The following is a 23,504-nucleotide window of genomic DNA, read 5'->3' on the forward strand; positions in this document are numbered from 1 at the left end:
TGCCGGGATGGGCAAGTCACCGCTTGTTTCTCTGAGATTCCCTGTGGAACTGGGGAGTTCCTTCCAGCCTGGGAGCTCGGTGTCCTGCTTGCAGAGTACACTGGACTCCCCAGGATGTACCTTTGAAGGCCCTTCAAATAACTACCTACCTTTATTCCCTTATTCTTGTCTAGTCTTTGTTTTTAGGTGGCCTCGCAAGACATCAAGAGTTCAAAGTGAATAAAAAGCAAATCCACCCTGGACTCCCTCACCATCCAGGGGTGGGAGCAGCTCTCTGGGATCCCCTCAGATCCTCTGCTCCAGGTCTGTCCTAGAAGGATCCCCAGCCTGGACTTAGCGCCACGTAACGGAGGCTCCACCATGGTGCAACATCAGCTTCAGTGGTTAATTACCCTCATTTCCAAATCCAGGTGGATTTGTGGGGCTTTTGTAAGCCCTGGCACAGCCCAGGTCTCCCAGGGATGTTCCTTTTCATAGGAGTAGCAAAATAAATGGCTGAGCTCCCCAAAGAACTTCTCCCCATGGCAAAGGCTGCTGTGTGATCCCTACTCCTCAGGAAGCGCAGGGACAGGGACACGGACAGGGACACCTTGGAGCTTGGTCTCACCCTGCCTGTGGTGTCTCCCCTGCTCCACCAGGAAGCACTGGCCAAATAATAATTTTCATGTTTAAGAAAACAACATATTTCTCTGAACTCTACACGGAGGGAAAAAATGTTGTTTTGGGGGGAAAAGTTTAATTGCTGCCAAATTTCTTGAACGCCTGAATGAGGTCCAGGAGGAAAATATTTGCGAAGCAGTCACCCAAAGGTGTCCTGTTCAGAAAGTTCTTTAACTAAATACCAGAAAGAAGAAAGGCTAGAAGGAGTGAGATTTGATAACAACATTCTTTTTGACAACAAAACATTGGGAAAAAGTTGAGAAGTGGCTTGAATTTAAATCCTGAAAGAGGCAGCATCACCTTGCTCCGCACTTTTTGGTGAAAATCATCGTGTTGGGTGTTCTCCAAGTGCAAGGGAGTTTGTGTGGATGTTCCCTCCCCTGGGAGAAGCAGGGGCAGCACCAGGTGCGTGCGCCTGCGCCGAGAACCTGCCCGGGGGCACACCGATGATTTCAGGCTGCATTTCCACCCCGCTCTTCCAACCCTTCCAGCTCACACTTCCCTGCCCTGCCTCCTTGCCCCTGCCCATCCAGGGGCATGGATATAAACCCCTCCAGCCAATATGTTTCCTGTGGGGGCCCAGCTTTGCCTGGAGGGTGCACATGGCTCCTGTCCCATCCCAAAGCTTTCCCTAGGGACGGAGCGAGGGGATTTTCTGGCGGCTGCTGGCGGTGAGCTCACACTGTGGGCACTCCTTCGGAGCTAGAGCAGCCGGGCAGGTTGCTGCTCCAGCTTTGCTGGAAACCTTGGAGCTCCTGGAGCGTGTGGAAGCAGTGCTGGTCCATCCAGGGATCACAGGTAAGCCAGGCTGGGAGGAGACACGAGCAGCCAGTGCTGGGCGCTCCATCACTGCTTCCATTTCTCTGCTCCTTCTTCTTCTTCTGTCTCCCCATCCCTTCACCATCTCTCAACTGGCATCTCTTCAGCCATGAGGTGGGATTTGCCATCCTGGGTCCGATTCTTTTTTCACCTTGCCTCGCTGTAGAAGCGATGAGGGATGAGGAGAGAGTCCCTGTGGTGTGAAGGAGCACATGGAAACGCAGCACCAAGAGTCAGCCTTCAAACCCTTCTGCCTGCCGCCGATTTTATTTGCCTGCTGTAGCTGTGATCTCAGCTCCTCTGGGAAGCAGCCAGCTGGGATTAAGGAGATGCCATCGTTAACTTGCAGTTCTAAAGGCACAGTGGAGGTTCACCCCCGAGTCAGTTTGTCTGGTCGGAGCAGGAGCTGCAGAAGAGCTCATTGGTGTCACCCTCCTGTGTTTTCTCCCTTTGAACTGCTCGGGAGTTCAGGGAGGCAGAGGAAGCTGTGGGAGCCTCACCCCGCTGCACACCCACGGGGACTGCTGGGCACGGTGCTGGCTCATCTCACCCCGCTGCAAACAGGGAGTTTCTCCTCAAGAACATCAGCTGATGAATGGGTTTGGGATAAACCTCCCTTCCCTGCATTAGAGCTGAAAAGACTTTCAAAGAGAAGCAAAGAAAGCTGTTTGCCACCAGTGCCTTGGGAGCTCAGAGATGCCACTGAAGCGGTGTCACCTCAGCACCTGCCTGGTGTCACCCCAAACCTGCTCACTCTGCAGAGCTGGAGCAGCATGGACGGGTCCACATCCAGGGGCAGAACTGCTCAGCTCCAGGGAATTTCTGTCTCTGTTTTGTACCAAAAATCCAGCTACTGTGGGTTTGGTGGTGCTTTCAGATGCCTCTGAAGTTGGCGCCCATCTTCAAAAGCAGCTCTAAAGTCTCAAGGATCTGAAAAAAACCCCACCAAATAGGAAACTTCTGATCAAAATAGGATCAGGACTTCTGATTTTTCAAATTAATGAAAGAGTGCTGAGAAGCAATGAGGACAGGAAAGTCTTTAACAGGGGGAAGAAAACCAGGCAGAAGGTTAGACTATCCTTATTTTTTGGAATTCCATTTGTAGCTGCAGCTTCTGCCACTACCAGAGGCCAGGTCTGGCAGAGGAGAACCCGCTGGAGGTGTCAAACTGCGATCCCTGTCACTGGGAAATCAGGATGGAGATTGCTGGGGAGTGCACTCCAAGTGAAATCCAGTTCAGAGTGAAGAGGCACCTCCCAGTGCTCCCAGTGCCCCAGGACTCCAGTAATGCCCAGGGTCTGTGCTGGTGCTCCTGGGCTGAGCTCCCATGAGCTGAGTTCCAGCCCTCGGGAAGATGCTGAGGAACGACTGCGGAGAACAGAGCCAATGAGCACCAACCTCTGTAGGGTTGTCCACTCCCCCAGAGGTAACTCAGAGCACAGGGAAGTCCTCCTGGCAGGAAGGTCTGAGTCATAAAGAAAGTGAGGAGAAGGGAGAAGACGGGGTGACAAGGACTGGGCTGAAATGGGGAAGCGCCGTGTGGCAGCAACGGCACCTGACGAGAGGTGTTAATGCCATGGCTCAGTGACCACCCTCAGAGTCTGAGAGCATTTTCTGGGGCGATTTGCAACTCCTGCATCGAGGGGAGAGAAGAACTGTTCTGCAATAGGATGTGTGTTGGGAAGAGGATGAGTCCTTGGTAGCTGGGTAAGGCTGTGCTGGGTTGGCTGGCGCCACACGCGTGAGGAGCGGGGTCCCCTTTGGGTGTGCAGCCTTCCCTTCCCCTCCCCGTGCACACCACTGACCTGCTCCTCTCCTTTCCCCAAGGTGCCCGACGATGCCGAGCATATTTTCCTACCAGAGTGCTGAGGTGGATTGGTGTGAGAGCAACTTCGTGCGCTCGGCGGTGATTGCCGAGTACTACAACACCGTGAGTGGCTGAGGGAGGCTGGGGCTGGCTCCAGGCACCCAGGAGATGCTTTTGGGATCCACATAGGATGGGATATCCCTGTTTCCTTTCCTTCTCCTCACTCCTTTGAACTTCCTGGTGCTGGAGGGTGCTGATACGGGGAGCGTGTTCTGAGCTTCAGGTAAATCACGGGACTTACAACTGAAAACTTACAACTGTCTCTCCCCAAAACGTGCTGTGCTTGTGGTGTGTCTGTGGGGTTGATTGCCAGTGAGAAAACTCTGGCAGAGCTCCTTCGCAGCCCAGATCTGTGAGATCCTGTTATACCAGTCCTGCAGCTCTGCTGCCAAGCGGGGTAAGTCCCATACAGGGCTCATATACTCGAGCTAAATGTACAGGAGTGGCAAAACGAGAGGCAGCACTTCCATGAACCGTGTCAGGCAGGTTGGGAATCCGGAACTCAGCGCAGAGGGAAGCTGGTGCATGAGCCAGTTTCACCTCCCGTGATCCTTTATCACCCAGGCTGCATCCAGTGCCAGTGCCATGGCTGGAGCATCCATACCTGCCTGCAGAGCACTGTGAGATAAGCGGCCTCTCGAAGCATGTCCTGCTCCCTCGGAGCAATTAAAGGCTCTCAGGGGTGTGAGGCATGTGGATTTACAGCCTTCCACAGGCCTTGTTTACAACTTTTGGCAATTACTGTCTAACACTAGAAGTTCTTGTTCTCATGGAAATGGCTCTTCCTCTTTTTTTAAAGCATTTCCTGCTTTTAATAAATTACCTCTAATAACGATAATTCCCCAGCCCAAGTCCTGCAGGCTCTAATTGCCCAGCCAGGGTGTCAGAGGAGGGGGCTGTGCGTAGTCACTGCTCTTTGAGGCACTCAACAAAGAAAGATCTGCCAGTCCAGCCCAAATCCTGCTTCCCTGTGGCATCCAGCTGTGTGTTTTGTGCTGTTTGCTGTTTACTGCTGCTGCAGCATGGGCTCAGAGGTGCAGAGCAGGGCATAATGAGCAAGGAGATACAGAAATCACTCAATGCTCACATCAGCATCTCAGACCTCAGGGCTTGGAGCAACCTGGTTGAGTGGAACATACCCCTGCACATGGCAAGGGGTGGAAGGAGATGATCTTTAAGGTCCCTTCCAACCCAAACCATTCTAAATGCAGCTGGAAGTGCCCAAAGCCTCTGTGCTAACACTGGAGAGGGGCTGAGTTCCACCAAGAGCACAAAGCCTGAAAGCGAAAGTTTTGGGTTTGGTCTGAATTCCTTCCAGGAGATAAATTTGCCTCATAAGTTTGGTACCTAAGGCAGCATTTTTTAAACGTCTTTGGAGCTGAGACACCGTTTACACCCAGACTGACAAAGAGCTCGGAATCCTTATCACACCAACAGCTATCTCAGGAGCTTTCAAAAGCACTTCTGTGTCCAACTCCTCTGCTGGACACCCATTGGTGTGGCCAGGTGCAGGACTAACTCTTGTAGGCCCTCTTAATTCCCATAAAACATTAACTCTCAGCTGCCTGGGCCGTTTTGTGGCACAGCTTTCTAAATTCTGTGGCTGTTCCTGAAAATCTTACCCAGGTGCCCAGCCCTGGATGGAGGAGCCACAGCCACCTCCCAGGTTTCCATACCACACCACTGGGCTTGTTGGGATGAATTCTCACAGTGTGGGACTCAGGCACAGCTTTCCTCCAGGAGAGGAAAACCTCTCCAATGGATGATTCCATGCAGATAAAAATGAGTGCGACACGGAGGGACAGAGGGATGTGGACAAGCAAACCCTGCAGGATTTTTTTCCAGTGGTTGGACTTTCCCTTGTCTCCTCTATGTAACACTGGGAACCTCTTCCTCAGCAGAGAAAAAGCTTCTTATCATGTCCTTTTTGCCAGGCTCAGGAGATCAGCAGAGTGCCTGTGCAGGAAGGGAGGGAAACATTTCTGCAGCCTGTGTCTTAGGATGTGATTCCTGAGCAGCAGGAATCTAACCCTGCCATGCCAGCTGCCTGCCTTGGGCTGGCAGGTGACCTCCTGTCCAGACAAGGGGTGGCAGAGGAGCAAACCCTCCTAAAACCTGCCCTTATCTGAGCTTCTGACAACAGCCCCGAGACTGCAGTGTGCTCAGGGCCAGACCTTGCCACCAAAAGTGGGCAGGAGCCTCACTGACATGGGCATCACCCCTTCCTCAGCCTGCACAGCCTGGCTGGCACTGCCTGGGTCCCATCCTCGGCTGGCACTGCCTGGCTCTCACCCCCTGCAGCAGAGCAGGGACCCCCCTTCCTGCTCTGGGATCTACCCCAGGATCAGGTTCTTTGTGATGTGCCCTAAAGGGGGGATTATAGAAATCTGACCAGGCTGAGATCTGTAGCTGTCCCTGCTGGCTGCATCCTGCAGATCCAGCTGGGGTTCAGGGCACTATCCCAGGTGTGAATTTAACAGCCTGCATCTTCTCCCCATTAATTTGTTCCCCATATTCAGATTGCTGCTTCTCTGCAGGAAGCTTTACGGGCCCGCCCTGAATTCATTATACCAATATTTACCTCAGTGTCAATTTTCCAGAGTTTTAGACTAGCTGGGAAGCTGGCCAGCTCCTTCCCAAGCCTCCTGGATCACTAAATCAGCAGGGTTTCCTCACAGAGCATCCTCCTCAATGTCTTCTCCCCAGCCCTGCCCAGGGCTGGAGCGGAGCAGCTGTGTGCCAGCAGAAGCAAATGTGCTGCTGGGGATTGCTCTGTGCCAGCCACACTCTCTCAGGCCTGCTTGGCTTGGATGCTTTTTATTAGAAATAAGCACCAGGGGTATGAGAAAAGAATGTAAACAGTACCTTTAAGTACCTAATAATACATGGTGGCTCATGGCTGGATGCAGTTCAGCAACAAAGCTCTATTTATAGTGACTCAGTGACCCAGAAATTTATTGTCTTCTGGCTGCTCGGGGGAGAGCAGAATTGTGCTCCAGGAGGGTCATCAGTCAGGGACTTGTCTTTCTACCCTCGTTTCTTTGCTGAAATGACTGATCCAGGGTGCTGGTAATGACACCCACACCTCAGCAGTGTCTCTGCAGCAGCTCTGACACTGCTGCACACCAGAGCTCCTGGATGCTTCAAGTGGTGAAACAAAGGGTGCAGATCCACCAGAGCAGGGCTCAGTGGCAGTGGCAGGGCTGTGTGGGGTGTCCTGGCCCTTTCACACTCTAACTAATCCCATGGCTCTCTTACCTGCCCAGAAGGCTGTGCTCAGGAGTCCAGCCCAGCACGCTGCAAACACTCCCCAAACTGCTGCTTCCTGCCCCAAAGCACTGGCACTGTGATGTCAGGACCTGCAGCCTTGTCCCCTGTAACACAGACCTGGCTTTAGGAACTTGCTGCACAGGTCTGGAGAGCCTCAGAGGTGTTCGCTCTCTCTCTGGCCCTGTGGGCTCCTCTGTCAGCTAAAGCTCGTTCACTTTGAGTGAGAATGAACTCACTGCTGTGAGCCCTGCAGGAATCTCCTTCCACTGCAGAAAGTGCCTGGCTGGAGTGAGGAGCAGCCCAGGCCTCTGCTGCTGTGCTCAAAGCAGCATCTCCTGCCTCAATCCGTATCAGAGGCTGGTCTCACCTGTCACAGGTGAAGGTTCTGTCCCTCCGCCCCGGGCTGGAGTTGCACAAGTTGGGCTCTTCTGGGTGATCCTATCAGGATTAGAGCCGTGTTGCTGATCCCAGTCTCACTTCTCTCCTGGTAAAAGCAAATAGTTGGGCTCAGCTGAGGCACCTGGAGCAATAACTCACACTTGCTGAGGAGTGGGACAGGCTGGGAGCTCAGGCAGGGGGGTTCTCACACGTCCTGTCACACCTTGGCTCCATCACCACTCCCTTATCTCCCCGCCACCCCGGGCAGAGGGAGCTGCTGCCTCCTGGCCAGCGTGACCAGAGAGGCTTAAACAGAACCTCTGCTAGAGGGTCCCAGCCTGAGCAGAAACTCCAGAAAAACTGCTAATGGGTGTACTGGGAGCAAAACCCTCCTACCCACATCTGAGACGGAGCTTGCCACATCCTAGAGGGAAGACAGAAAGTCAGCGTTTACAAATCAGGGCTTGGAACCGACGAGTGATGAAAACCCCGTGTCCCCCACGGGGGTGGGAGCTGTCCCCTAAGCTCCCAGCTTGGCTGCTCTGCAAGGAATCCCTGTTATCTTCCTGACCCTGTTGGCACGGTTCCCCCGGCTATCCCTCCCCTCTGCTATCTGATCTTGCACATCTCGTCCTGAATTAATGAAGTGATAACGCAGCTATCATGTAATTAATGGCACTGTTGCAATGCCCGGTGCTCAGGGATCCGGAGCTCTCCCGCAGTTTCCTCACTGCCGTGCGTGCTGGCACTTGCACTCTCCTGCCTTTTCCCCAAGCGTTTTCCCTCTCCTTGCTATCCCTGCCTGCCTTCCAAAAGCCTCCTTAATCATTTCACGGGAAAAGAAATGTTTGAAGCGTAGTCGTCGCTTGAACACATGGTTTGATTTCTCGGTCGTTTCTGAACAATTTGACCTCGAGGGTGCAAGTGGGAGCAGCACTTCTCTTTCATGGCTGGAGTGGGAATAGGCCTGGATTTGGCTCTAAGCACCTATGGAAAACCGATCCATTCGGCCTGAGAACTGCTGCTAATGGGAGCATCAACTTGTCTCATGGAGGCCTTAGTGAAAATCAAGATGAATCTGCGGTGTTTAAGGGAATAGAGACCTCACATTAGGCGTGAATTGTGTTTCCCTCTGGAATACCAGAGGGTGTGTTCCAGAGAGATGACAACATCCCAGTGATTTGCAGCCCTGTTACCATAAACGGGGATCCCAGGGGACACCACAAGCCCAGCGCTGATTTTGCCGTTTACCTGGTGCTGCTGAGGGGGGGAGGCTCCAGCTGTGGATGCCAAATTCCAGGCGTGGGGTCTGGGTCAGCATCGAGCTGGGAGATGAAAGGAAAAGGATTGTGAGGCTGAGATAAAAGTCACCCTGGTGGTTTGCCAAATGGCACTCAGCAGATGGCTCCAGAGCCCCAAAGAGCTGTCTGGCAGGTAAATGCAGCACCACAATCCCAACCTTTCATAAGCAAGAACGATTTTCCCTGGGGAGGCTGCGTTCCCCGGTGATATCCCTTCCCTGAGCTTGCAAAGTCAGGTGAAAAAGGGAGGGTAAGAAGCCACAGAGGGCAATTAAATTAGCTCAGGTTTCCCTCCCCTGTGCTGCAGGGGGGAGGGGGCCTGGCCCAGCAGACAGGTCCAGGTTAGGGCACTCGCTGGTCCTCTCCAGCTCCCACATTTGGCCCATCAGCATCTCCTCTCCCTGAAGCACTGGCACCTTCAGCCAGTCCAGCAAGAGGTTGAGCCCCAGAGCCATCCCCTCCACCCCAGACAAATCCAAGTCCATCAGAGAAGGAATTTTGCAGCGTTGGAAACCAGAGCAGAATAATTCCTCTGTGTTCATTTGCCAGGTGTGTTCAGAGGAGGTTTATGACCTCATGTAATTACCAGTGTCCAGAACACCTCCCTTCCCCAGGCCAGGTGGCTTCACACCTGACATCACAGGATGTCACCTCGCTCCTGCCTGTTCCCACCTCCTGATGTCCTGCTGCTCTCCACCACACCCATTTCCAGTTCAGGATGTTTTGCTGACCATGCCTTGCTGTGCTGGCCGAGCTCCTCACACCCTTCCAAGCCCTCTCAGGGGAATCACTGCTGGCTGGAAGGGTCAGGAGCCATCCCTGCAGCTCCTGGAGGGTCTGGGTTGACAGGAGAGGGAGATGGCTGCAAACAGAGGAGTTGCTTGGAGGCACTGGGCAGCTGAAGATAAACCAGCATCACCCAAAAGGGATGATGGGTGGGACACAGCAGCTCAGCCTGGGCTTGCTGGCCCCAGAGTGAGAGCAGAGGTGTCTGCAGCCACTGCTGTCACAGCAAGAGCCTCCCTGCCAGCTCCAGCCTGGCTTCTGGAGAAACCCCTCTGCCCTCTCCCTGTGCCAGGAGCAACCCCTGCTTCCACACGAGGCTCTCCGCTGGCGATCAGGATCCTCACACACCGAGACACTGAGGCACGAGGTGGGATGGAGCTTGCCCAGGACCGTGCAAGGAGCTGAGTGTGCCTCTTGTTTTCCAGATCAGCAATGTGAGCTTCTTCATCCTGTCTCCTGCGCTGCTGTACCTGAACCGGCAGTACTGCCAGAAGAGGGCCGTGCCCCTCTACTTCGTCTCGGGGCTGCTCCTCCTCGTAGGTGGGTGCCAGGGCTGTGGGAAGATCAGACAGGTTGCCAAAGTAACCCAACATGAGACCTTTGGAGGGTCTCAGTGGCCAAAGCACAGGGAAAACCTGTGGGTGGGCAACCAAGCAGTCAGGTCTGTTTGAAGCCTGCAGCCCATGGTTCCTGCCAGCTGTGGATATGCAGCTTCCAGCCCTGTAAATCCCCACGGTGTGAGTGGACTGACTCAGTCTGGCCTCCTTGAACACCAAAATCCATGCCCTGCTCTTCAGGAATGGTGTATCTTCAGAAATGGCCCCCCAAGAACCTCCCAGGGCTTGTGGGAGGATGGAACTTTGCCATCTCAAGTTGGATGGAGCTTTGCCATCTCAAGGTGTCCTTGCTCCTTGCAGGTCTCTTCTCCATGTACTTCCACATGACCCTGAGCTACGTGGGACAGCTCTTGGATGAGCTCTCCATCCTCTGGACGCTGGCTGTGGCTTATTCCTTCTGGTACCCACAGTGTTACTTCCCCAAGTGCATCAAGACCAGGTATGAGCCAGAGGGACACAGTGCAGGCTCTGAGGGGAAGGATGGGTCACTGACACTGAGGTGTGTGAACCACTGATCCCCCGATTCCCCTGCACGGAGTCAGCTCTGAGGTCACTGAAGGGCTTTAGGACCAGGTCCTCCTTCTTTTGGTGCTGACAGAGGAAAAATCAAAACCCTCCTGTGCTGGGCTCCTCTCAGCTGGAGATGTTTGTGTTTGTGTCACTGCAGAGGAAGCTTTGCATGGAGAATTTCAAAATCAATTAGGAAATGAAATGTTCCTGAACATTACCATTCAATCACTCGTGCTGTCAATCTGTTCCAGCATCCTCTGCCATCCGCAGAGAGCTTTCCCTGAAGACTGAGGGGGTTTCTCATAGGACAAGCTGGTTACACCCCTCATTTCAAGGAGGGCTGGCTGGGCTGGAGGAGCTCAGCAGAAAGGATGGGGACACTGGGAGAGCATGGACCAGCAGAAATGGGAACCCAGCAGGGCTTTACTCAGAGGCTGTCCCCTCCTGGCTGGAGCCAGCCGGGTTAGAAGCCTTGCAAAGACCTGCTCCAAATCTGCTCTTCCCATGCCGAACAGGAGGTCACCAGGAGTTCACCGTGGAGACGTGGCAGGGGGAGAGGGAAGGGTCTTGAGAAGGGATTTGCATGTGAAAGGCCCCTCTGAGCCCTATTGTTGCTCAGTGAGCCCAAATCCGTGTGTTTGCACAGTCCTGCCTGGCAGCCCTTGCCTGTGTAGAGCCTTTGCCTCAGCCCTGGCATCACCATGGAAGTGCAGGAGCCACCTTCTGGGCTGTGCTTCGGGTCTGTCACGGACCCACTGGGGGCTGCTGCCTCAGCCTTCCTGCCAGGACCCCATAGACACTGAGGTCAGCCTAGTGCAAACAGACAGGAGGTGCTGGAAAAGTTTTTCCCCTCTCAGGACAGGAGCAGGATCTTTCCCATCCTTACCCTCCCGTCCTGTGAGCCCTGGGGGCACTGACACTCACCCCAATTCCCCTCAGGAGGCATTTCTTCTGGCTGACTGGTACCACCACCGTGATCAGCACCTTGATGTCGTTCGTCAAGCCGACCCTCAATGCCTACGCGCTCAACTGCATCGCCTTCCACCTGCTCTACCTGACCTGGCGGGAGCTCAAGAAGTAAGGAGGGGGCTCAGGGGTTACCTGCAGGTCCAGCTGTGCTCCTGTTGGGCAGTGACTCTGTCCACAACAGTGAATTGAGCCTGAGTCTTCAGCAGCCACGTGTACTGGGGAGGGACCAGGCAGAGGCCCAGGCAGGACTGTGGGCAGTGGGGTACAAGAAGGGCACCTGGCCCAGGTGGCCGTGCAGAGTGGGGACAATCCATGGGACCATGGTGGAGGCATCATCCCTGGAAGTTTCCAAAAAGCCTGTGGATGTGGCACTTGAGGACAGGGCTTAGTGCTGAACATGGTGGTGGTGCTGGGTTAACAGTTGGATGTGACGATCTTAAAGGTCTCTTCCAACCTTTACAGTTCTACGATTCCATAATTCTCCCCCTCAGCTGCCATCTCTGCAGCTCCTTCCCCTTTGTGGGGCATTTGGGAACTAGTGTGGGGCTGGGAGAACCCACCAGGATCTGGAGACAAAGACAAGAGTGCCCTGGCATTTCCCAGCATCATTCTCACACCCAGAGCCGCACTTGCCCTGTTCCTGTGGAATTCTGAAGAATCCTCTCCCAAAGAAACTTGCTGGGGTTTGCGCTGCTGCATGTGCAGGCAGGAACCAGCCCTCTTTAAAACTCCCTTTCCTTCCAACACGATTACTCTGCTCCTTGTCCCTCGCTGTGTCTTCCAGGTGCAATGACAAGCGGGTTCACCGGATGGCCGCGGTCATGGTGATGTGGTGGGCACTGGCCATCACCAGCTGGATCAGTGACCGGTGGCTCTGCTGGCTCTGGCAGGCCATCAACTTCCCCTACTTCCACAGCTTCTGGTAAGGGCTCCAGGAACCCCAGCCCAAACATTTCCAGGGCTGAAATGTCCGGGGCAGAGGAACAGCAGCTGAGATGAGACACTCAGCTGCATTATTTCCCCACCCTCTGCCCCTTTCCTGTCACTATTGGTGCTGCTCCTCGCTCAGCCCAAGGATTCAGCCCTAACCACTGTTTCATGTCCCTCTCCTCCTCCACACCAGCCAAGCACTGTTTTGAAAGGGAAATTGTTCCAGGAGTCCCCCCAGGTAGGCAGCTGGGTCTCAAAGGGCCGTGGCTGCTCCCAGGGCGCTGTGTGAAGTGCAATGTCCTTGGGGATATTTTAACAGCCAAACTGAAAAGCAGGGCTTTGTTTGGGCCTGTCCAAGTGCTGCACACTCAGATCCATCCTCAAAAAGCACTGGGATGGCTGGGACAGACAACTCAGCCAGGAAACAGGGAATGGTTGGAGTGAGTCCCCTGTGTCACCTCAGCCCCTCTGCACCAGGTAATTGTCCCCAGCCCAGCTCACAGAGCTCTGCCTGGATTTCCCTGTAGGCACAAACCCTGCAGGACCCATGCTCCCTGCAGCCCTCATGGGACCTTTGGAGGCTGCAGCCTCAGGGTGACCATGGCAGCAGGCAAAGCTCCCCCTGTCCAACACAGCTTCTTGGTTTCCTTGGCAGGCACGTGCTGATAGCCATGTCCCTGCTGTACTGCTGCCCGCTGGTCATCTACTTCAATGTCAGCTACGAGATGCCCTCGTTCAAGCCGAAGCTGGAATACTGGCCCAGCGACTCGTGGCCTGTCGTGGTGCCCTACGTCACCCTGGAGGAGCCCCACAAGCAGTGCTAGAGCTGGGTGCCCTCAGGCCTCCCTGGGGCGCGGGGTGTGTGATGCTCACACAGGGAATATCTCGGCTGCGTTCCTGTTCTTCGGGCAGGGGCAGCATGGTAGCGGAGGGGGCAGGGAGCAGCTGAGGCCTCGTGATGCTGGGCATGAAGCAGAGTGAGAGCCCACAGGTGCCTTGGAAGGCTCTGCCCAGACTGGTGTTCAAGGAGCTGGAGATTTTCCTCCAGCAGATCCCCACGAGGAGGGGAGGGACACGGTGCTGCTTCTGTGTCCTCTGTGTTAGTCAAGCACCAGCACCCCTTGCTGACAAGGGCACAGAGGAGAACACTGAAGCCAAACTGGTGACAGCTGGGTTTGTTGGGGCTGCTCTAATTATTATTATTAACTCTATTTATTGATATATGTGGTCTTGCTCAGGAGAGCTGTGCATTAAAGCTGTGGACACTGACTTATACTGAAGCTTTTTTTTCCTCTGACTGCACCACATCCTCTTATCTGCTAGTCACTCCCACAGACAGGGCGGCCAAAGCTCTCTGACTTAGGGAGAGCTGTTTATAAAGAGAAATCCTGGGTGACAGCCCAAAAGAGGCTCTGCTAGCCCAGGGCCAGGGGTGCTCTGCCCCACGCTCTTCCCCCTCCTCAACCCCCAGTGACCCTTGTTCCTCCCCGGCTCTGACAGTCTCCAAAGGCCACAAAGGTAACTTGGAGACTCCTCTGCTTTCTGGAAGGGCTGTCTGGGGGCAAGATGAGGTAAGGAGCCAGGATGGTCAAAGCTGGCTGAAGGAGGGGATTGTCCTGCTCTGCTCTGCACTGGGGCAGCCTCACCTCCAGTGCTGGGAGCACTCTGGGCACCACAAGATCAGAAGGGTCCAAAGCTGTTGGAGAGTGTCCAAAGGAGGGACACGGAGCTGGGGAAGGGTCTGAGGAGCGGCTGAGGGCACTTGGCTCGTTCAGCTGCAGCAGAGGAGACTGAGGGGAGGCTCCTGGGGGCTGCAGCTCCTCCCGAGGGGAGGCGGAGGGGCAGGGGCTGAGCTCTGCTCTGGGACAGGGACAGGAGCCCAGGGAACGGCTGGAGCTGGGTCAGGGCTGGGCATGAAGCTCAGGGAAAGGTTCTTCCCCCCGAGGCTGCTGGGCACTGCCCAGGCTCCCCAGGGAATGGGCCCGGCCCCGAGGCTGCCAGAGCTGCAGGAGCGTTTGGACAGCGCTCTCAGGGATGCCCAGGCTGGGGTAGTTGGGGTGTCTGGGCAGGGCCAGGGGCTGCACTGATGATCCCTGAGGGTCCCTTCCAGCTCAGGATATTCTGGGATTCTAGGATTCTGTGACATTAAATAGAAATGCTGTTACCTTTGCAGGAGCCTCAGAAAAAGAAACTGCTGTGCTTTCCAGGCTGTCTCCACAATTGCTCTCACAGCTATGGGACACTCTCCTGTTCCCTAAACCTTGCTGCTCACTGTGACAAGATGAGCCTTTTGGTGGGTCTGAGTCCTGGCCCAGCCCGCAGGGACTGTCTGTGGGGAGCACCAAGTCTGGCAGGGTGGCTGAGGTTGGCTCCCTGCAACGCAGCCACACCAGAGTAATGTCACTCCAGGGACCACTTTTGGGCCCCTGCGAGCAAAGCAAAAGCAGGAGCACTCAGGGGTTTGTCTCTGAGGAGAAGGTGATGGGCAGTGCTTTCTCCCACGGCCGCGGCTGCCTCGTCGCTCCCTCTTGCAATGGTCCCCGGGGCCACTAGATGGCAAATTTGGCTCATGAACCCCGAGCAATATTTCATCGTGGGAGAGGGATGCCTTGCCAAGGACTGGACTCCCAGGCCTGGTCCCTCCGTCCTCTCCATCCCCCAGCACCGGGCTCAGACACCTCTCCTGCAGCACGGCCACCCATGAGACAGCTGCACAAGGTGCAGGGCGCTGGGAACTCGCATCTCCAGCCTGTGCATGCCCCTGTCTGCCCGTGCTGGTGCCCACCTCGTCTCTCTGCCTCTTTGTCTCCCCTTCGTGCCCCCACTCCCACCTCTCCCCTCATCACCCCGTCTCCCTTTCGCTGACCCTCCCTGTCGCTCTTCCCCCTCCTCACCCTTTCCCCGGCCCATCACATTCTTCCTCAGCCTATTAATAACTTCTGGGCAATTGCACCGGGTCCCCGCTGGGCCCGGCCCCGCCGCCGCCGCTGCCCCGCGCAGCCACTGAACGCGCCGGCAGCAAGTTCAAAAGTGCAGCGGGGCTTTCACAGCCCCGAGCCCCGTCAGGGGGTGGAGGAGGCCGCTTCCAAAGAAAAGGCGGCGTTGCCAGGGAGCCCCTGGCACAGGAAAAGGGGGTCACCTTCACCTCCGGCAGGACCCGCCGAGATGGACAGGCGCCAGCAGCCCCGCGGGCCGGAGATGCTGAGAGCGGCCGAGGGGATGAAGGGCCGGGCCGTGGGCGAGCGGGGCTAATTGGCCACCTCCGGCCACCGAGCCCCGGTGGGATGCTCGGCCCAGCGGCCAAATCCCCCCGTGCAGTATGGAAATAAGGGAGGTGTCCCCGGCGCTGCTGCCTGGAGAACAATGTTGCTGCAGTTGAGTGACTGTAACAGGCCCCGATGACAGCCGGGGCCGCGTTAAAAATGCCTATTCAAGTAGATCAAGACATTGAGAGGCCTCGTGGGGATCTGAAACCCTCGGGGATTTCTGGATGAGGCCAGAAGCTGAATCCCCAGCCCTGGGAACCTGGGGGAAAAAAAAAAAAAGAAAGAGAGAGAGAGAGAAGAAAAGAAACCCACAAAGCAGCTTTAAAAGGGCGGCAGCGCCCGAGGCAGGGCCTCCTGCTCCAAGCTGCAGCCTGAGAAAGCAAAGCAGCCCTGAAACCAGCGTGTGACGGTGGTCTGGAAATCCCCAGGGCTGCACAGGGTTATCTGAGGCTGGGTCTGCACCTCCAAAAGGTCCCCGAGCTGCTGGGGATGCTCTGTCCTTCCTGCCGGGGAGCCACGGCTGCAGTTTGTGGGGCAGAGCTGAGAAATACCACTAAAAACTGCCAGGGGTCCTGCAAGGATGGCCAGAACAGGGAATGGGGGAGTCCTCAGAGGGTGAGAGGCAGCAGTGGCCCCTTCTCGACACCCTGGGGAGTTGTGAGGGTTCCCTGTGCCCCGGGACCCGCGGCCGTGTGGGTGTGACGGGTGTGACACCAGCTCAGCACTGGAAAACAAGGCAGGGCAGGAGGGCCTGCAAACCCCGGTGCTCAGGGGGCTGGGCTGGACTGGCCAGAAAGAAACCTCTCCTTATTTTTGCCACATCGTTCCCCTGCTTTGGTTCTCCATGTGGCTGCATAAACCACAAAAAAGAGAAGCAAGAGGAGGAGAGGGAATGAGGAAGAGGATGAAGGCTGCTCCTGTCAGCTGATGCCAGATTAAAGAGGTTGGGAAACAACAGCATCAGTTGAGTCTATTTGGTGCAATTGCAACACAAATGAAAGAAAAACCTTGATAAGGCACCAGTCCTGCAGCATCGGGGATTAACATTTACCTGTTCTGCTGCACCAGTTGCCTCCCGCTGTTTCAGATTCCCAGGATTTGGCTCGCAGACTGGAAACTTTTCAAGGCAGAGTGATTTATCTGTAAAAGATATTGCACATTCATGGACCTGCATAAATAATGCAAAAGTAATTAATAATAACTCGGTCCCTGCTCTTAGCAATGCCAGGAAAAGAAATTGCTTCACCAGAGTGTCACTTATGCCTTTTGGAAAAGATCTTTATTTGTTAAGTGTCTCAGAGAGAAAGGACGGGGTAGTTTTGAAACAGGGAATGTTTCAAAGTCCTGGGATTTTCGTGACAGCCTGGCAATCTTCAGGACTGATTTAAGAAGCCTTCTGCTGGAGTCATGTGAAACCAACATTGATTCAGCTTTGATTTTATGTTTAGTTTTAATCTCCTGTGTCTGCAGTCAAAAGTTTGAAACCATGAACACAAAGGGCTGAGAAACCCAGGAAGGAAAGAGAGAAGCTCCAAGAATTATTCCTTTTAAAAGTCTTGTCCTTTCAACTCTGAGTGTAACTTTTGAGGTTTGACACAGGATTTCCAACTCTGAATCCAGCAATCCTGTCCCAGCCACTTCAGAACTGCTAGGAAAGATATTCCTTTATTTTCCTGCCCCCCAGTGTTTTCCCTACATCCTTGCTGGCCACTTTTCTTAGAAGACAAAATTAACCATAAATGCCAGGATTTCCCAGATATTGGTGGCTGTTCTGGAAAGGTGGAAGCTTCAGGTCCTGACTAGCTGACAGGGAATACTGTCACTATATTCCAAGGAATACTCTGTCACTGTTTTTGCAGGGTGTCGAGGTCCCTGCCTGTGTCCTTCTGTCTGAGCTGCACCCACAGCCAGGGCTGGGTTTGACCAGGGATCACGGAGATGTGGGGAAGGAAAAGCACAGCCATTACCTAGGCAAATAAACCACTTGACCAAAAAATGAGGTTTTAATCAAAAGATCAAATAATCTCTTTGGCTGTTTCTATAAACCCCCATGGTTTGGTTCCACTTGGGAAGACATTCCCACTGATGCTGGCAGAAGAAAAACAAGCAGCTCCCTTCTGTCTGGCAAAGTGGTTCGAATAACTTCAACTCTCTACTAATGGCTGCTATCAAAATACCTAAAATGGAAGGATTAATTTTTCTGTGCCTTCCCATTACAGCTCAAAACGTGGTTTCAATTAGGGTCAGTCTCCACTTTTTTTTTTTGCTCACTTTCTGCAAACACTCAGTCGCTCCTGTCCCTGTTCATGAGCTCAGTTCTGCAGTGGTTCTTCACAGATGTGTTCAAACGTAAAACTGAACTGTCCTGAAATGTCACACTTTGCTTCACTGGCACAAGTACTTAACAAACGATGAAGTTTTACCCGAAACGCTGAAATATTCAACATTAAGTTGTGCATGGGGTTATAAATTTCACCATCTGCAGTAGATGCTGCATTTATTTAGATAGGCCTTCAACAAGAGACCAGCTGTCTCAGCTCACTGAAATGTTTAAGCATATGTTTAATTTTAAGAATATGAATAATTCCATCGATATCAATGGCACTTACTTACACTTAAGAATATATTTTGCTGAGCTGGAGCCAGGAATAGTGCCATGTAATGCCAATAAAGTGCAAATTGCAATATCTCACTAAGTGCTTTCTGGGACCAATTTAAAAATTAATCAATGAAGATCTGTCGTGTGAAAATGCAAGAATTAATATATGTGAGATTTTGCTGTTTGCTATCCTAATATTGCCAAGTATTAACATCCACCAGAGCACTGACAAGTGAAATCAAACCCAAATCTGTGAAATAGAGCAAAAATGGCAACAAGTTGCATGTGTTGTTCATCATGAATCATCCTATCAGGCTTCACGATTTACCCATGTAACATTAAATAACATTTACCATCCTTACAGGCAGACAGAGATATAGATTAATTCTAATTAAGATTTGGAATCAGATGATCTTTAAGGTCCCTTCCAACTCAAACGCTCTCAGGGATGCGCAGGGTGGGATTGCTGGGGTGTCTGTGCAGGACCAGGGGTTGGACTGATGATCCTTGTGGGTCTCTTCCAATTTGGGATATTCTGTGATTCTATGACTCTTAATGATTAAAATACTACAGAGCAAAGGGTCAGAAATAACATTATTTTCCTCTTTTTGCCTCTTACCCTCCACAAAACTTTGTTATGAGGATCAAATAAAAGTTTCCAGGCACAAACACTTCAGCCATTTGTATTTGCTCTCACAATTTTACTCCTCACAAGTCCGACATCCCTGACATTGCCCGTGACCTACAGAGACCTGGGCCGTGCCCCTCTTCCCCTGGGACGGTGTCACCAAATAAATAACTCTATATCCATATGCAAATGATTGCTGTTTTCAAGCTGTTCCCCAGCGACCTCACACGCTGCCCAGACGGTGCAGGAATATGTTTCCCACATATGTCAGATGTTTCGTGACACATTTCACACGTATTTAAAATAGATCTCCTGGCCTATAAAAATGCCCAGGCACCCAAACCAAGTGGCCTGCACCTGCAATGTTTACCAAAATTGCATGAAATGTGCCCAAATTGTTTGTATCCTCCATCCAGCTCAAATATTGATGGTTTATAAGTTTATAAGTGCAGTGGATTCACTCATCAGAGGGTATTACCTGCCTTATTTGATGGCTGAGTAACAAAGAGAAAGAATTTGTTACAGCTCTGCCTCCACAGCGACAACTCTCAGTCCTCCCTGTGTTGGTTAAAACAACGTTTGTCACATGTGTTTGTCACTTTATATTCCAGCCTGACTCCCTTGGAACTGCACTGGCTGTGCTTTTATGCAACAAAATCCAGCTCCAGGGTGTTCGAGATGTGCCACGCTGCTAAAAAATGGTTTTTCTGCAATCAGGGGCACTCCTGTCTCACAGGTAATGATGGCAGTGATAAAGCTGAAGTTTCAGTGGGCTGAATTTCAGCATGGTAGGGCCAGCCAAACGCCCTGAGTCACAGCACGTTGGCATAGCCCCCACTGCAGCGTGGGGCACTATCTCAGCTGGTATCGTACCTGAACCAGGTAGAGCAGGGGTGGTTTGCATACATTTGCATATGTGGCAACCCCTCCTGCAGTTGCTGTGCAGACAGGTGAAAGCTCTTTTTACACCATTCCAGAAAAATAGTTTAGTGGAATCTGTCATGGGAGCAGCTGACCCAGAATCCACAAAAAAATCAGAAATTCTTAATAGTTTCATACAATCACAGAATCAATCACAATGGTTCAGATCATTGAGTCCAACCACCAACCCAGCAGCACCACCACTTAAACCATGTCCCCAGGGGCCACATCCACAAGTTTTTTGAACACTTCCAGCAGTGGTGATTCCACCACTGCCCTGGGCAGCCCATTCCAGTGCTTTACAACCCTTTCTGTGAAGAGATTTTCCCAGTATCCAACATAAACCTCCCCTGGACCAACGTGAGGCTGTTTTTTTGTCCTGTCCCTGTTCCCTGGGAGCAGAGCACCCTCCTGTCAGGGAGTCGTGCAGAACCAGAAGGTCCCCCCTGAGCCTCCTTTTCTCCAGGCTGAGCCTGGGAATGCTACAGGCTCTGAAAAACAGCTCCAGGAGCTCTGGTTTTGTCTCACAATGTGCTCTGAGTGCAGAGAGCATCACACACCACTGAGCTGGGGATCCACTGCCCTTGGAAAAGGCCAGTTGCTCTCAAAGCCACCAGGCTGAATTACTGGGGTTGGAAATAGGCAGGACCACCAGATGCAAGAGGAGAAGGCTCCACACAACAGGAGAAGAGCTCAGAATGCTCAGAACCAGGGTAAGCATGAGTGTGTAGCCACTGGAGTGCCACATTAGAGCCCTAGGAATATCCAAGCACTGGGAGTGCCTTGGGAGAGCTTCTATCTCAGTGTACTTGTAGAATCATAGAATCATGGAATGGTTTGGGTTGGAGGGACCTAAAAGCCCATCCAGTCCCACCCCTGCCATGGGCAGGGACACCTTCCACTATCCCAGGGTGCTCCAAACCCTGTCCAACCTGGCTTTGGGATGGGGCAGCCACAGCTGCTCCAGGTAATGTGGGATAGCAAACCCTACTCACTTTGTGGGCTCCTCAGTCCAGAGCACAACTCAGAACAGGCTCTTTGGTGGTGGTCAGACTTCCCTACTGATCTCCTTCTGTCATGTTCTATTTTTCAAGCTATTTTTTCCCCCATCTGGTATTTTTCAGTGGCCTAAAGGTCATCCTGCTGAGGGTGACAGTCCCCAGTCACAAGGTGGCCTCTCTCTGAGCATGCAGATGAGCACCTTTCAAAGACTTAGGCAGCAGCCAAAAGCCACCCTGTGCAGAGCAGACACCGATTTCAGCAGTGAATCTCCCTTCCTCCTATTGTCCCACGATTGTGTTTGCTCCAGTGGCCACATGAAGTGCCTGGGCCCATCTTCTCCAGCTGTCCTCGTGCCAGCAGTTTGCATTCAGCCTGGGACAAATCCAGCCAGGGAAATTCTCCCTGTGGCAGGTGTGGCCAGCTCTGGCACCACCAGGCCGTTACATCACTTGGCCAAAGCTGACCCCTGTGTGCAGAGCACAAGGGGAAGGTGCCCTCACCTCAATAGCCAGCCCCCGAGCATTGATGGGTGTCACTTCAGCGGCGCATTATAATGCCAACCTCACCTTTGGTGTTAATGAGGCCCTTCATTAACAGGCTGGAGCAGAGGGGTCAGGGGCTGAATGGTGACAGGCTCCTTTCTCCCCCAGAAAGCTGGTGCTGCTCATTCAGAACTGGATCACGTTGGCGGGGCAGTTCGAGGACGCTTGTGCTGCCCATGTTGCATCTGCGAGGGACGTGACGTGTTTGGGACTATTCATCTGGCTCTTTTCACCAGCACTAAATACCCAGAAAGAATAAAATAAATTCTCATTGTGTTCCCACTTACTAAGAAAATTTTCCCTCTTCCTTCTGGTTTGGAGGGTTATTGTACATTTAAATCCTTCTGCATTTTTCAGTAGCTATAGCATGCTATAATTTAGATTTTCCTCGGGCACAAAAGAACTTAGTTAAGCTAAACTGTATTACAGTGTGGGTTGGGTTTTTTTCACAAAGTCCTTCATTAATAAGGAACTAAAGAATTTCCAAGCTGTCTGTAATTTTTCCCAGATGCAGCTAGTAGTTGCTAGGAGTATCTTTTTGGCAATCAGAGTTTTTGGTTATTAACAATCTGGGCTTTTGCTACACTACACCAGTGTTAAATATGTTCTGTGAACACTGCAGTGTGGAGTGTGAACTGCAGAAGGAGAAGGCAGACAACAGGCAAAAGAAAATCATTTTTTAGAAGAATAAACACTGCTGGGGTTAACAGCTGATTGGAACAGGCACAGGATTCCCTGCAGGGATCCCAGTGTTGATTAACAAACCAGGAGCCGGTGTGGCTGCAGCCCTCACTCACCCCTCACTCACAGCTTCTCCCTGTCACCCTGAGGTGACCCTGTGCCAGACACAGACCAGAGCAGTGCCCAGGCCCCCCCAGAGAAACCAAATCCTTTCTCAGCTTCAGGTTCAGGACATTTTCCAAGGCTGCACACAAGGACATGACGGTGCTGTTAGCAAAGCCTTGGTCCACTCCAGGAGAAAGATCTCTGCCCCTTCTTACCTAAATATCACCATTTCTGGGTTTCAGCTGCAGATTTGTTCATCTTGGGAACACCACCGAGCACTTGGCTCATGGGATGTGCTTTGCAGAAGTGGGTGAAGACCACTGTAATCACTTTGCAGCTGTAAGAGAAGGCAGTGAAGTCACTGACATCCAGAACTTGAGAATCCTTCCACTCAGGCACGTTGCACATGGGCACAAAGTGGAAGAGTGAATTTTCTCAGAGAAACCCCGTTCAAATGTGAGGTTTGTGTCTTAATCTTTAAATCCTTTAGAGCTATTACAAGATGATCGTTTTTCTACATTGCCTGATTCTTTCCGTGCTGGAATCAGCCTTGCTTGTTCCCTGGCTGGTGCCCAAGCCACTCAGAGCCCAGACTGACCACAGAAGTCATGGTCTTCAGTGCAAGAGTGGAAGCAGGGAAGGCTGCAACTAAATTAGTAATGAGAAAATAATAATGAATATGAAAAACAGTGAAACAAACTTGTTTCTCCAGAGACAGGAAGGGCAAGCCACAAGCACAGACATACAAAACCATGACAGGGACTTGCAGTCGATGTGCAGTTGATGTACAGCCCACCTCGCAGTGAGGGATGCTAAACGTACAGGAAAGAACTTTTGCTGAAAAATGAGCAATTCAGGCATCTCAGGCTGCATGAGAACAGTCTGGAGGGGCTGCTGGGGAGGGTGGGGGCCCTGTGTGTGTGTGTTTGGGGGGTCAGTGCTGTGTTCCTGCAGAGAAAGGGAGCCAGGGGGAGCAAAGAGGTGCCTCGAGGAGCAGTTTTGTCTGCAGTTGCCTGCTCCTCAGATCATCCCAAGAGCCGGGGTGGGCTCTGCCACAGCTCCTGACAGTCTGGTGACTGGGGACACCTGAGTGAGGGCTGCTCTGTCCGGACTTTCCCCACTGGAGCACCGGGACTCATCTCAACGCCCCTTTACTCACACTCCCCAGGAACAGCCACGTTCGGCCTGTAAAGCATCCGTGGTGTGCACAGGCAGGAGAGAGAAAGAACGTGTTGTCCTTTCCCAGGGCTGGAACCTGGGAAAACACCCCTGAAATCTTTCCCATCCCTGGCCAAGACAGGGATAAGCGCAGTGCAAAGTCTTTTTTCCACTTTATTTTCCATCATCCCCAACTCTCACGGGACAGAACCAGCCCTTGGCATGGTCTCCTACCATGGGCCAAGCCAGATTAAACACACACCTTTCAGTCCAAGACAAGGATCTTTGAGGCAAGAGTCTGGAAAGAAAAATTAAAAAATAAACCCAAACAAAAATGAAGGAGAGCTGTCGCGTCTCATTTGCATATTTGAATATGCAAATCAGAGCTGTTTCTTATCCATTGGCACTGGCCCTACTGTAGATGGCAGCAGCACAGCGGATCTCTGCCAGCATCCAGTGCCACAAAGAAAAGACGCTAATTGGATTTGCAGACGC

The 23,504-nt window shown here is 52.7% G+C and overlaps 1 protein-coding gene and 2 long non-coding RNA genes across 4 annotated transcripts; 1 reads left to right on the plus strand and 2 right to left on the minus strand.

Moving 5' to 3' along the window:
- Positions 1-372: 372 nt before the first annotated feature.
- Positions 373-8,347, minus strand: LOC120411427. Its single transcript, XR_005603734.1, has 3 exons — positions 8,246-8,347; positions 6,984-7,100; positions 373-2,409 (listed from the first exon to the last, which is right to left on the minus strand). It is a non-coding gene; the product is annotated as an uncharacterized LOC120411427 (long non-coding RNA).
- Positions 1,380-13,380, plus strand: ACER1 (alkaline ceramidase 1). Of its 2 annotated transcripts, none has more exons than XM_010411513.4 (7): positions 1,380-1,458; positions 3,307-3,409; positions 9,507-9,621; positions 9,999-10,137; positions 11,148-11,285; positions 11,962-12,099; positions 12,763-13,380. In XM_010411513.4, the coding sequence occupies exons 2-7, from the start codon at positions 3,317-3,319 to the stop codon at positions 12,929-12,931; spliced, it is 792 nt and encodes a 263-aa protein (XP_010409815.2). In that variant the 5' UTR covers positions 1,380-1,458; positions 3,307-3,316; the 3' UTR covers positions 12,932-13,380. The 2 variants fall into 2 exon arrangements, with proteins under 2 accessions (XP_010409815.2, XP_019148749.2); XM_019293204.2 differs by lacking the exon at positions 1,380-1,458 and adding an exon at positions 2,919-3,186.
- Positions 13,381-16,414: 3,034 nt separating this feature from the next.
- Positions 16,415-22,354, minus strand: LOC109146258. Its single transcript, XR_002048171.3, has 3 exons — positions 22,067-22,354; positions 21,090-21,303; positions 16,415-16,513 (listed from the first exon to the last, which is right to left on the minus strand). It is a non-coding gene; the product is annotated as an uncharacterized LOC109146258 (long non-coding RNA).
- Between the last annotated feature and the right edge of the window lie 1,150 nt (positions 22,355-23,504).

This window comes from Corvus cornix, chromosome 28 (assembly GCF_000738735.6).
Source record: "Corvus cornix cornix isolate S_Up_H32 chromosome 28, ASM73873v5, whole genome shotgun sequence".
Lineage (NCBI taxonomy): Eukaryota > Metazoa > Chordata > Aves > Passeriformes > Corvidae > Corvus > Corvus cornix.